This window comes from Tachysurus fulvidraco, chromosome 3 (genome assembly GCF_022655615.1).
Source record: "Tachysurus fulvidraco isolate hzauxx_2018 chromosome 3, HZAU_PFXX_2.0, whole genome shotgun sequence".
In the NCBI taxonomy this organism is placed as follows: domain Eukaryota; kingdom Metazoa; phylum Chordata; class Actinopteri; order Siluriformes; family Bagridae; genus Tachysurus; species Tachysurus fulvidraco.
Window position 1 is genome coordinate 9,251,190 of NC_062520.1, and position 14,156 is coordinate 9,265,345.

A 14,156-nucleotide genomic window follows, 5' to 3' on the forward strand; every position below is an offset into this window, starting at 1 on the left:
GATGCTTTTCTGCTCACCACAGTTGTAAAGAGTTGTTATCAAGTTACTGTATCCTTCCTGTTGGTTTGAACTAATTGTTGATCTAACTGTTGGCCATTTTCCTCTGACCCCTCTTATCAACGAGGCATTTCTTCAAGCGGAACTCATTCATAAATTGATGGTTTTTGCACCAGTCTCTGTAAACTCTTAAAACTGTTGCGTCTGAAAATACCAAGAGATTAGTAGTTTCTACAGTATTCAAACCAACCTTTCTGGCATCAACATATCAGTCACTAAGATCACATTTTTTCTCCGTACTCATGTTAGATGTGAATATTACCTGAAGGTTTGAATCTGTCTCTGCATGATTTTATATATTGTGATTGGCTTATTATATAATAACATAAATGTGAAGGTGTATAGGTGTTTTTAATAAAGAGCTCAGTGAATGTATGTTTATATTCAGTGCCATTATATAATGGAATCTTTTTATATAAATTAAATCCTTCAAAAAGGAAAAAAGACTTGTTTGATTCATGAGTAAATACATGATTTGTATAATGGGACCTACTGTAGTTGCCAAAATCTTTACTTATGCTCAGGAGTAATTAGCTACAGTTTATTCACTCATATATTTCCTCAGTAAAAAGCACTGCAATATAAGGCATTACTTTAGTCCTCCGGTGGAGTGGCAAACAAAACAAAACAAAAAAACAACTTTTATAAACTCTATAAAAAAAGAGCATTGCATAAAAGACACTGCAGATAACATGGCAGGACTGTAGGGATCTGAGGTAAAAGGCCAAGATTTGCTGATGAAGGGCTCAAGGCCGGTCACTGGGCCAAGGGTCTTCGTCATCACGACCGTAGCTGATTGGCTTAAGCTGCTGGACAATGTAATCTGCTATCTCCCGAGAGCCAGCAGCCACAACACGGCGAGACATGAGATCAAGAGGACCCCCTGGGAGAGAATAGTATACAGTAAGTGTATTAGCATTTACGCACACAAGCAGAGTTTAATCATGTGAAGACTCAGTAATGATGGTGGCTCTGTTCTTCTGTTTTTTTTTTTTTTTAAATATTTGGCAGATATTTTTAATTTATGTCAATTTATGAGTGATACAGCAACCAGACAAGACTGTTACAGTAAATCAGTCCCAGCGAGGTCACTGTGAGAGCTAACTATGGATAGTCACTGAATGGAGAAAGCTCTGGAACTGCTTTTGTCTTTTTTTCCCAAGCTCACATCTAGATCAATCGAGTGGCATGGTCAGACTGAAAACAATACAAATCAAACATCAGTGAAAGCATGTTAACTCATCAGCTCCCTTTAAACAGATCTCTCATATTTGGGTAGTTTCTTCTCCAATATCTTTCTCACTCTCTCATACATCTTCCTCTATCTCTTTCTGACAGTGAGAAGGGAAGCATTTGGCCGTCACATGATCTTGACCTCACTGCCCTCTCCGACAGTCCCTCTTTGTCTACTCTCACACAACCTAGCCTGCCATGACACACTGCTTCCCACCTTCCACCGAACACACAGACACACTGCAGAAACTGTCCGTAAGAGAGGCCTTGTAGGCTGTACAAATATCTCCAACAGTGGCAAATATCTGGGATTGGAATAATGTTTGTATTCAGTAAAGCATAAAGTATGTATGGAAAGGAGTTTGATAAGATGATGTCAGTGGTGATTACCTCAAACACGAAGGATTAAAGTCTAAAAAGTTCTCAATCTAGATATCGCATTATATAGTAGGTCCGTATATAATCCCAGATGTCTGCTTGATACAGAGCAGGCCCTCATAACAGTCTGTTATGGCAACAAGCTTCATGATGCCTATTCAGCCCTCCATGAAACACATGAATAAAGGCTGTACAATTCCTACTATTTGTTGTACGCTTATTAGAGTGTACAGGTTAAAGAATAAAAAGATCATGTTAATATAAACCTGTCCCAGCACACAAATGTTAGAAAATTCTGACGATAAGGTGAGCACCATGAGCACTCTGCAGCGTTGTGGTATACTGACACAATATCTCTTCATTATACTACATGTAACTGCTAATCCCACTTTTTAGACATCAAGTGAAATGAGTTATAACAGGTCCTGTCTGTATAAAGGGAATATTTGTCACACTAAGCCAAAGCCTGGATGCTTTGGATTGAAGCATTATGCATGCCAAAACTGTAATGATGCTAACCAAATATGGTATTATACACACGTGTGCAAAATCCAAACTAAATCCAACATCCTTTCAAGGAACACACACAAGACACAACACTAACTATAAATAACCTAACAGTAATATTTGCTATTTTGCAAAAATACCAAATCCACATCATTGTGAATGTCAAACATTTCTGTGTAAATATTTTTTTCTCGTTTGGATTTTGGTCAACCAAAGAGCAAGTTTTAGTTTAACAGGAAGTGAAATGTTTGTCTGAAAAGTCAGTTGAATAATCATGTGGTGTGCAGGATAATTTAAAGTGGTGCAGACCTGTTGTGTCGATGACACAGCCACCTGCTTCAGTGATGATAAGTGCTGCAGCAGCAATGTCCCAGCAGTGCAGGCCGTACTGGTAGTAAGCCTCAGCCGCTCCGGTCGCAACCTGACACAATGCTAGAGTTGAGCTGCCTATGATCCTCACTCTGAGCACACACAAATGAGCCTAGTGTAAGACAGCTGGGGAAAAAATCCTCAAACTTGTGTTCTGGGGTACTGTTTAAAATGGTTTACTGTATATATTTGTCACATGAATGCAAATATAAGTTAAAGATTAATCATATGCCACTTTTTTTTAGCAACTTCTGCCACAAATAAGCCTGTCTCACCCATGGACTGGTGTACTGAGCAGCTGCTTCATATTCCCCACAAAGATATCCAGTGTGTGAGGATCTCTCTTTGCCCCAATCTCTGTTAGAATTAGGGCTTTGGAAACATCTGACATAAAGAGAAGAAATGGGCAACTGGGAAATCTTTTATAAACATATGTATTTTGAAATATTCCCATAAAGCTCTGTTCCAAAACAAAGACCAAGGCAATGTGTAAAAAGACGAGAGGGAATTTATAAAGATATCACCCACCTTTCTCCTCTGAAACGTGGAGTCGGACTCCATTGCAAAAGGCCCCGTGACCTCTCCTGCCAGTGTATAACGTTCCATCAAAGCAGTGGTATATGACCCCGAACTCCAGCTGCAAATTAGTGAAGTGTAGGTGATCATATTTTTTTTTGACAAAGGAACATTAAAATTTATAAGGCACTTGCAGTGACTGACAATCGTTACAAATCCACCTGGATGTTTACTGTTAAAAGTGAAGCTATATTTATGTTATTGGAGTTTTGACATTGATCTACCTGTTTCTTTACTGCAAAGCCAATGCTCACTGCCACCATGGGAAAACTGCAAATTAAATATCAAGTAAATATATAATATACGTTTAAATGATGCTATGCTCCTGAAATGAATATTTTATTAGTTGAAGGTCTTAAATAGAGTACTGTACATTATGTACCTGTGAACAAAGTTACAAGTGCCATCAATTGGATCGATTATCCATGTAGGGTTATCTGTAAGAACACACTTTTCTCCTGCAGCAGATGACTCCTCTCCTATAAACCTGAAATGAAGGGGAAAAAATTTGTAAAACTATCTACATCTTTCCACTAAACTAACATTTAGCCAGCAACAGATTGTGATATTTTTAAACTTCACATTCACTTGAATTTGAATACCAGTCAAATACCAGTCATGAGACTACAGACCAATAATATGTGGTGTAATAGGACACAAAGAAAAATTCTGTATCAATGCATGCAAGATAAAAAACTAACTGTGGAACTGGGAGATGTCAATGCACCCTCTAAGCAAAAATAATCTTTATAACTGAAGAAAGTAAAAGGATTCCTTATTAGGAACTGAGAGGGCAAAAAACCCCCACATCTACTTAATTGAGACTAACAAGCACAGAAGCCTTATCTCCTTCAGTGGGGCAAAGAGTTCACTTCTGTTTCTAACTGACAAGCATAAAGTCCATGCCTTTTTCAGTGGTACTGAGAGACATATAAACCACACCCTCTTTAGTGTAACTGACAGACAAATAGGTCACACTTCCTTCAGTGAAAGACACATTGGAAACGCCTCCTTCAGTGGTACTGACATACATAGGCCACAACCCCTTCAGTGGAACTGACATACACATAGGCCACACATTCTTTAGTGGAGCTTACAGACACATAGGCCACACCCCCTTCAGTGGAACTGACAGACACATAGGCCACACCTTCTTTAGTGGAGCTTACAGACACGTAGGCCACACCCCCTCAATGAAACAGACACAGAGGCCAAACCCCTTCAGTGGAACTGACACAAATAGGTCACACCTCCTTCAGTAGAACTAACAGACAAATAGGTCACACCTTCTGAAGTGTGACTTCTCTTGTACGTCGTACCTGTGTGAGGGAAACTTGTCCCTGAGTGTGGAGATGATCACCTCCTCCACTTGCTGGTCAACCTCTGTCACCAGGTCTGTAGGAGTGCTTTTACTGCTCACACGCTTCTCTTGCATCACAGACCCCCGGACCATCTGAGAGGGAGAGAGGAACACTACACAAATTGTCTGAACCATGCTTTACCAAATCAGAAATTTGGCTTAAGTAGGGAATTGGCTTTGATACAGTGAAAATGTCAGCCAATGTTTACAGAACTAATGTGGTAAAAGTGTGATCAGTGCATTCCTAACTAACACATCACGATGAGTGCTGTGCTGAGAATGGCATAATATCCAGTCTGTGATGATTCTATGGTTATCCCACTCCATTCATGAACAGAGTCTAAACAATAGACTTTGTAAGAGTGAGATGCAATCACTAAGCTTGCTGTTATAATCAGTAGGGAGGCTTTATGTAGAGATACACAACACAATGACTGGCCAACACAATATTAGAAAATCTTCATATTGATAAAGCATAAGTGCATTTTATGCTTTTGTATCTTCACATCTACTGGGCGCGAGCTCCAGACATTGCAGAACCATGTTATGTTACTACTGTATGTAAATGGTTCTGCAATGTCTGGAGCTCGCTCCCAAGAATTTCACTCACCAAGGCACATGTGCCGTGGTGATGTGACAATAAAGGTGACCTGACTTGACTTCTATTGAGACAGTGTAGCTACATCCCCCTCTAGTGGATGGACGATGAACTGTCTAATATAATATTTTTTTGTCATATCATTGTCATCAAGTGCTCATGGGCCATACAAACTGAAAACAATGGCATAAAAAGAAGGAATATGGAATCAAGATAGGACGGACGGGAAGAAAGAAGAAAGGAAAGACCAAACAAACAAACAAAAAAAAAAGCTTAAAAAAAACTGCAAAGTTTATTCTGTTGCACAAATGATTTTTCTACTAAATTCTCACATGTTAAAAACTTAATGCAAATTGAATGCATATGCAAATAATAAGTTTGTGGTGCCATGACCAAATATGATTTATTCAAATGAAAAAACAGAGTGAAGTTTAACAACATTTTGAGTATGTATTAGATACAGGCTAATAAAACAGATGAAATGCTAACACTAGTTTAGACAAAGCTATCAATATTGCATAGGCGACCATGCATAATTTGCTCAGTAGTTGAACTGTGGCATTGTCAGTGGAAACCTGACCTTGTTTACATTCTGCCTCTTATCAGGAAACATCACAGTTATTTATATCACAGGAAATGGAAAGAGTCTTCATACGAACAGGAGAACAATGTCAATTTATTCTAGTTTGTAACAGATGTGAGAATAACATGACACATGCATACATATCTGAGTAGAAACCAATATATAACGTTATAACAGTTTCTGATCTAATCCAGTGCTGGTCCCTGTATGCTACATATACGCGCATGTGTGTTTCTAGCATATTTAGCGCCGTGTGTGTTTGGAGTTAAGAGCGGTAATGTGAGTACTACCTGGCCGGCTATGAGCGCTGTCCTGACGGCCACATCCATGCACTCGACCCAGGTCTCTGCATCCGTGTCCGAGCTCATGGCGGAAACTGAGCGAATTACTAGCGGGATGGGCGGCTGTGTCTCTCCCCGCTCATGGTGATCAGCTTCGGGGTTGTGGACAGGGTATCCGCGGTGACTTTAAAGCAGTATGGAGTCTTGACATGGATGTGTGTGTATGACTGTGTGTGTTGTGTGTTTGTGTGTTGTGTCAAAGCAGTGCAAGAAACCTCTTGTTTAGGTCACAAAAAACCTGTATTTGTGTTTGTTTATAGACATAAGGCTGAATCCTAATTTACTCAGTGAACCCTAAGGACGTACACGGTCACATACACGGTCACATACACGAATTAATGGCCCTACGCCCTCTGTAGTGCACTTTGTGTCCTCTACAGTGTCATAAGGGATTAAGCCTCAATACAGACAGGAACTGACAGAAATAATTATTTTAAAACCTTTAGCACATTTAAGTTGATTATTTGAATAGGTGTAATTGTGCCTCAAGCGGTCAGTGAAGTAATAAATAAATACTAAATAATGAATGTTCATAGACACACACACAAAGCTGCATTTTACTGAAATTAAAACTAAAATACAAACGAAATAGGAATTATTTTTTAAATGCTAAATATTCTTAATACTACGGACTTTGTACATGTGTTGGATATCTTTAAATTCAGAACATCTCATAAAATACATTTTTGATGTTGTAGCTTAGTCAACAGCGCCACCTCTTGGCTATTGAGCAACATGCAACCCTATAATTATCCAACCATTTCATGAACTGTTTACCAAATCGTGTGTCCTGGGAGAAGATACCTCATAACAATGTGGAGAACATTTGAAAACTCGGTGTACATGGGGCAGAGGCAGGAATTGATCCCCCAACCCTGAAGGCGTTCATCATCATCATCAAGAACATTATAAATATGTAGCTTTTCTCACAATAACAGTTTGGGTGCAAATTAAGCAAAGAGCATGTCTAGTAAGGAAATGTAAATGCCTTGATTTTCACACAGCCCTGCTCTCTGTCACACAATACACAAAGAAAAACATCTTGAAGAGGAACTTTTATTTACATCAGGACAATCACCATCAAGAATGTTGTTATTTAAAAGAAATACTCGTTATACTGACCAATTCACAATGACTGGACATTCAAAAATTAAAAGTGGAAAATGTAATATCTATGGATTATCACCCCAGGAACAGCCTGATCAGTCAGGATGTGAACATGCAACATGGCTTTTTAAAAAAGTACAAACATAACTCTTTAAAATTAGTTTAATTTACATAGAATTCCAAAAGCCCTGTGCTGCCCCTGCACAAACATACACATTTAACAAAATGGTAAAGAAAATGTCATGAAATGAAAAAAGAAAACAGGGAAAACAAGGAAAAGAAGCTGTATAGAAGAGAGAGGTGATGACCTACATGCAGGGAGGAAAACACCACACAAAAGTGAGCAACTAAGTACCATACAAATGTTTAGCCTTTAATAATATAATCCATAATATTAAAATAGCAAATAACAACAACATAGGAACACGAACATACAAAATAAAAACGAAAATACAGTTTGGCTAAAACAAAAACAAACAACTTGTCAGAAGTGCAGAGTTAGTTGGAGCTTAGTGGCTGGCTGGCCATCGTGCAGTTTAGTAGATGAATTCTCCCGGCACCTCCTGCAGGCCTGTGAAAGGCTCTTCAAATTTGAAGCGCTTTGAGATCGCCTTCTGCTCTGGTGTCAGACTCTCCTTGTCAGAGGACTGCCTACACTGGCCTAGAGTGTAGGCTGCCATGACGATGAGCTCCTCCTTCAGTCTGCTTTCCTCCTCTACATCCTTGTCAGTGTGCTGAGTGGAGACAGCCATGCTGACTGGCTCAGGGATGGAGGAGAAAGTGTTCTTTCCCTTTTCCTCTGAAGACTCTGTCTCCTGTGTCTGTAGCCAATGGTGTTTCAAGCACTCCTCTGCGGTGGCACGATCCCTGTTCAAATAAGATGGATTTTTAACAAGTGCTCAAATACACTGATCATACAGAATTAGGAAATCAGACCACTAGGATAGGTTCAGGGATGGACACCTCGGTAACCATGGTGAATGTGACAAGCAGAGTATGTTCATTACAATACAGATAGTGTACACCAGCATTTTATTCTCCAATTGACTAGTCAGAGAAAAGATGTATATTTGCTATACATTTTTATACAGAATCCTGTACACCTGCTCATACATGCAATTATCCAATCAGCCAATCATCCTTTGGCACAATGCATAAATTATGCACTATACAGTTTACAGTTCATGTTCCCATGAAACATCAGAATTGAGGAAAAGTGTCTTCTCTGTGATTTTGAGCATAGCATGCTTGCTGGTGCCAGATGGGATGACTTGAGATGACAATTTAAGATCTTTCTAGAGATTGCACCAAAGCAAAATGACCTACAATCTATACAAAATGTGTGAAATGCAAGCAAGCAAATAAGCAAGCAAGCAAGCAAGCAAATAAATAAATAAATCTGTGTGATAGTTCTTAAGACTCTTTCACCTTATGGATGAGAGATCAGAATGAAATGGTCAGACTAGATTTAACAGACAGGAAGTCTACACTACATCATATAATTTTTACAACTGCAGTGAGCTGAAAAGAATCTTAGAATGCACAGCAAAATAAGCCTTGAGGTGAATAGGCTACAACAGCAGGTTGTACAGGTCTTAAATAGGTTTCCCCATCAGGTTTCACTCCTTTCAGCCAAGAACTACAGTAAAATGAAGCATTTTTGGCTGCAACAATCACAAAATACTGGAAGGACATCACGGCCAGACTTAAATAAAAAAAAAAGTCTGTGTGTATATGTGTAATGAATTTAGATTAAAACTACAGAGCCAAAGTTTTAGGGAAAGGCATCAGAGATCATATACACTTCAATAAAGGAAGCTGAACTAATTAGGGTACCTAAGTAGGGTGTTGCTAGCTGAAGAATTCATGATTAATGCCCCTCTGATCCCAAAATGCTGAAGTGCCCTAATTCAGTTCAGACAGCTATTCTGATAGTAAATCGTAGTATTCTGAGATGTGGTAATGTGCGTACTCAGGCTCTTTGATGAGCAAAGACTTGATGAAATGGGTGGCCGCCTTGTCCAGCCGCTCCAGTTCCTCCTCGGCGTAGCTGACGTTAATCTGAGAGATGTTGAGAAAGGTCTCCTGCTTGTCGGTGCCGAGAAACGGAGACATACCGGTCAGCATCACGTAGGCAAGGACACCAATACTCCTACAAGGAAGGGGAAAAACAAAGAATGAAATTTGCATAACATTTAATGATAACAGATTTCATGAAGCTGACCTTGCAGGCCTGCTTATGAGTCCTGGCTACATTCATTCCACACATGCTGAGAAGGTCAGTATTATGCCATGTTGTACTTTATGTACTGCATTAAATAGCTTTATTGGCCTTATTTAAGTATCATTAGTGAATTGAATATCCAAGTACTTGACCTTTATAGAAAGACTACTTACCACATATCAGTGGCTGTGCTAATGGGCTCATAATTAAGAACCTCTGGGGCTAGAAAAGGGGAGGGAAAGGCAGATTAGAAGTTAAAAGAATAAAATCTTAGATATTCCAAACTGAAAGTTACAAACCACAACATTTCTTACCAACATACTCGGGTGTGCCCATGATCTCTCTGATTTCCTGATTACTGCTCACCATCCTTGAGAGGCCAAAGTCCACGATCTTAATATCCCCAAGAGGATCGTCACTGGTCAGAAGAATGTTCTGTGGCTGTGGAGGTTTAAAAAACAAACAAACAAACAAAAAACAAACTTTGTTAAATAGGTCACAGCTCCATATATCATTTTGTAAAGCAATAATATATCAGACTAAACACTTGCCAATGGCACTACATAAATGTGGCAAAATATGTTGTGCTTCACAGAACAACCTGAGCCACTGTCCTAAACCTTTTGTTCCTAATTTGCATTTGAACGGTATTGCATTTGAACGGTATTGCTGTTCATGCTTGTTGCAGTAGGAAATTTCAAATTTCACGTCTGGCAGCTGACCCTCGACCATGCAGAGCAGGCTATAGCTGCTGAGTGCAATGCTGAAAAGTCATTGTTCAAAGTTTATTTATGTTTTCATTAGATAAATAACACACACACGCGTATGTATATATCCGCACACACACACACACGGTATGTGGTAAACTAAATTTACTTACTTACTTTATTTAAGTGTCTTAAGTCATCCTAACTAATGTTGCTCCCTCGTTTTATATGCAATTAAACGCAAATGCTTATTACAATTTGAACATAAAGCGTGTAAACAATAAATTGTCCCCTTAAAAAAGGAAAACACTGACAACAGATCACCACAAGGTGGACTCTAGCATCACATATTCTAGCATCACATTCTTTTTAAATCATTTTTGAAAGCCATGACCACAGCTATAGTGTTTTTTGTACTACACACAACAAAGACGCTGCCATTCTGTAAAAAAAAAAAAAGTCTATTTAAATCGATAGGTTCATGTCAATAAGTGAACACTGTCACCTTCAGATCCAGATGAACCACGTTGTTCTTATGAAGAAACCCTATGCCCTCCAGGATCTGCCTCATCAGCCGCTTCACATCTTCCTCCTTAAAGGCCTCGTCCCTCTCTGCCACACACCGATTGAAGATCTCTCCACCGGCAGCACTAGAGATGCAAATGCAATACATCATTCATAACAGATTGTCCTGGCTTGTACATAACATATGCCATGCAGAATTATTATTCTTATTTTAATGAAAAGTGCAGTTCTAGGGTTCTAGAGTGAGCAACAGATATCTTTTCTTTTCAGAGTTTATTGCCTCTGAACCACCTGGTAGCCCCCTTGTTTTCTTGAAGGTATGCAAGCTGCTCTGTGATAACCTTTTAACACTGGCTCATTTCAAATGAATTACTACTGTAGAAAATGGAAAGCCCTTTACTGCTCAGCACCAGGTCAGATGTCCTTAAGTCTACTGCCCTAATTTAACCTCAATATAAATCACCACAAGGGCATGACTGTGTTGTAATGACGGGAATAGACAAGCACAGTCACCAGCATGTGCATGCACACACACACAGACACACACACATACAGCAAGACTGGAAAGGGATTACAGACACATTACTGTGCTGGCTAAACTTAATGTATGAACACATTATTTCTTCTTTATTATTTGTTCATTCCTCCTTGCCAATGCCCACTCATTTGGAACAAAGTCTGTAAAAAGTACAACATAAAATGCAATTAGTGATTTTTTAAGGCATCGCTAGCCTAGCTAGCATTACTGGCTAACAACCTCAGAGGAAGCCAGACAATCACATGTTTACTGAGATTCTCAGAGCAGACGGCATGTCAAATGCAATTACAGCATGGCCAAGAGAGAATGAGTGACCTTAAACACAACGCTGGAGTCGATCAGGTCTGGCTACGGGCTAAATATTGTTTTATGCTCGTGTGTCCTTGTGGCTGACGGTTAGGTTGAAAATGGATGAGAGCACACATTATGACAAAGTTCAGAATAAAGCACAAACACGCTGTGAAAACAAAAACCTTGTAAAAGCTTTAATAATGAACTTTAAAAACTAATCCCATTGATATATCGGTTCTTTTAAATATTCTGGTTTAGCTGCATGTACAGTACAGTAGGTGTGTATGCAAATTCATGCACGTGTAGGATTTAGTGAGCTCTTGGATAAGCCTGGATCAGTGTTTGCATGGTGGGTAATCCTATTCTGCATAACACTCTACAAACAGAGTAATATTTCATAATGAATGAAACAAAAACAACAAAAAATAAGTACATTTAATTAACTGTATTTAATTCAGTGTTTAGTGCGAGGAAGCAGGACCTCCTGCCTTGAGCTCTAACAAGTATATCTGCTCTTCAAAGCATCTTACCTTCTGCTGAGAGACCACAGACTCTCCTGACAATGTACACCCTTATAAACCCTGGTATGCTAAGGATATACATAATAATATCTTCTTCCTTCTCTCTAGACGTATGCGTGTTCCTGGGGCCTTCTACTTTGACAGGACCTGCCTGACTCTTTATTCAAGATGATGCTCTACTTCAGGGGTGGCCCGGTTTCATGCAGCTTTTACGTTCATATTGAAGATTGTATTTGTGTCTTTTTAATATGCGTGTTCATGTCGCTTCAGTTCAATACAGTATTTTTGTCAAATGCACATGTGAGTGTGATGAATATACCTCAAAGTTTCCCAGTAGGAGCAAGATCATATGAGTAAACAAAATGGCAGAGGAAAAAAAGGTGATGATCATGTGTGCCCAAGTGTATAATGTGGCTCTTTGCAGTAACACAGTAAAAAATGTGGCTCTTGGTCTCTGACTGGTCGGACACCCCTGCTCTACTTCTTCTCTGAGCCTCTGCACTTGTGACTACCCTTATGATGCTTTGGGTGGTCCCAAATGGAAACCCTAAACTTTTGCACTTCCAAAAACAGATTCCTCAAAAGACTCATCCTGGATTCAATGTAAGAATGCTGACATCATAACCGTATTGAAAATAAGCTCATTCTGAACATCCTTCCAACATCCACTCTCAATACTGCTTTACACATTCTGCTTTATAATCTCACCAACCAGGGTTACTTAGAAGAGGAAGGGCTCCTTCAGTCTGATGCCTATCATTATTTGCCTCAAAGAGTTTTTTTCCCCCCTTTGCAATAATGTACAAATCTATAAGGGCTAAGGAATTAAAAGTGAATAGAATTGAATGGAAATGATCAGGTGGCATGTTCCTTTTGATACGAGGATATTAAATAACCATACAGACAGTCATTCATTTGAGCTGGTACTTCTAGCTGTACACTGGATTGGTTTGATTTTTGATTTCACTTTGTTAAATTACTAAGCCGGATGTCACTGACTGCTCGTAATTACTAATGATAAGTATTTCTAAAACAAACAAACTTGTAAGCTATCCATTTTTGCCAGATTTCTTAATACATAAATAGACAATACTATAATCGTATGCCTAAGATCACACTGTTCGGGTTCACTTGTATTTTTACATTATCAGCAGGTAAAGCTAAGCTTACAAACGTTCTTAGAATGACATGATCTGAAGCATCCCGTGACATGATAGAAATCAGACTGTCACCAGCATTAATCAAGAAGAACATTCAAATGAGTAATTCAGTGTTTAACAAACAGCAAGAATAGCACCTCCCCAACACTAATGAAACAGACTTGTAGAGAAAAGCAATTAGCACTTGACCAGCTGGAGACTGTGATAGATTTCGGGGCTGGCCGCTCCTTCTGGTTCTGCTAAAGATTTCAAAAATGCAAACGGTTTGCTGTGAGGTTGCAGTAATTACAGCCCAGAAATGCCAAGCTATGCCATTAGACTCTAGACACCAGACTAAAAAGAGAAGGGAAAAATGAAAATCTGGCCAAATCATAAGTAGGTCACATTTTTGGCTGGGTAAGGGGATGTCCGGGCACCACAGTACTCAAACAGCATGGAGTTACTGTAGCTTTCATTAATCTGAATGCCCTTAGACCCCTACGAGACAGACACACACACACAATTCCAGGCGATTTCAATGCTCTTTTAAATATGAAAGCTGTTCTTGTACAATAAGTGTCTAACAGATGTCAAAAGACGAGCTTTAGAGGAGGATCTATTTCTAGATCCTGCTGCTTACTGTCAAATGAGTACAGCATGTTGAGCCTGTCCGAGTAATTAATTGCAATTAGGCCTACATCAAAGAATTCCTTGATGCTGGCAACAGAAATAGCAGCAAAGTTTGTAAAAAAAAAAAAAAAAGTCTGTAATCCATTTGGAAAATCCGGAGAAGATTACAAGGAACTGGTTTTCTCAATACGCATAAATGGTTTAGTGGTGGACTTTAAGAATAAAGATTCAGAACTGACCACTTCAGTAAATATCCTTAAAATCAAATAGAGGATTTAATTAAAATGCGTGCATGTGCAGCAGTTGCAAATGCTTAAACCTGAGTGTTTCCCCAACACCTGGATACTCAGCTCTATGATATGTGAATTATACAACATGGCTTAAAAATAATCAATCAGGGGATGGCTTGATGTGGCTGGAGTGTGACGCAGAGTTACTGTTATCCATACCCATTTAATGTGATGGAATATCT

General features: G+C 39.1%; 2 protein-coding genes across 4 annotated transcripts in view; both read right to left on the reverse strand.

Annotated features, from left to right (window-relative positions):
• Positions 1 to 550: 550 nt before the first annotated feature.
• Positions 551 to 6,349, reverse strand: impa2 (inositol monophosphatase 2). Of its 3 annotated transcripts, none has more exons than XM_027150048.2 (8): positions 5,952 to 6,349; positions 4,440 to 4,573; positions 3,503 to 3,607; positions 3,345 to 3,390; positions 3,073 to 3,181; positions 2,820 to 2,928; positions 2,485 to 2,596; positions 551 to 940 (listed from the first exon to the last, which is right to left on the reverse strand). In XM_027150048.2, the coding sequence occupies exons 1-8, from the start codon at positions 6,027 to 6,029 to the stop codon at positions 884 to 886; spliced, it is 750 nt and encodes a 249-aa protein (XP_027005849.1). In that variant the 5' UTR covers positions 6,030 to 6,349; the 3' UTR covers positions 551 to 883. The 3 variants fall into 3 exon arrangements, with proteins under 3 accessions (XP_027005849.1, XP_047667645.1, XP_027005848.1); XM_047811689.1 differs by having other exon boundaries at positions 2,485 to 2,636; positions 4,440 to 4,593; positions 5,952 to 6,347; XM_027150047.2 differs by having other exon boundaries at positions 2,485 to 2,636; positions 5,952 to 6,344.
• A 695-nt stretch (positions 6,350 to 7,044) lies between these two features.
• The window catches only part of stk17a (serine/threonine kinase 17a), a 28,232-nt gene continuing 21,120 nt past the window's right edge, over positions 7,045 to 14,156 (reverse strand). The window contains exons 3-7 of the mRNA XM_027148781.2: positions 10,546 to 10,690; positions 9,648 to 9,774; positions 9,507 to 9,555; positions 9,082 to 9,261; positions 7,045 to 7,976 (exon numbers count right to left, since the gene is read on the reverse strand). Of these exons, the coding sequence (XP_027004582.2) occupies positions 7,646 to 7,976; positions 9,082 to 9,261; positions 9,507 to 9,555; positions 9,648 to 9,774; positions 10,546 to 10,690 (832 nt within the window). The 3' untranslated portion in view covers positions 7,045 to 7,645. The remainder of the gene's footprint in view (positions 7,977 to 9,081; positions 9,262 to 9,506; positions 9,556 to 9,647; positions 9,775 to 10,545; positions 10,691 to 14,156) is intronic.

Excerpts from the sequence above, each read along its gene's own strand:
- impa2 (XM_027150047.2), bottom strand. The coding sequence starts at position 6,029 with ATGAGCTCGGACACGGATGCAGAGACCTGGGTCGAGTGCATGGATGTG. Across the intron at positions 3,182-3,344 it reads GCTTTGCAGTAAAGAAACAG|CTGGAGTTCGGGGTCATATA; the intron begins GTAGATCAATGT and ends ACTAATTTGCAG. Across the intron at positions 2,637-2,819 it reads CTCAGTACACCAGTCCATGG|AGTGAGGATCATAGGCAGCT; the intron begins GTGAGACAGGCT and ends GTGTGTGCTCAG.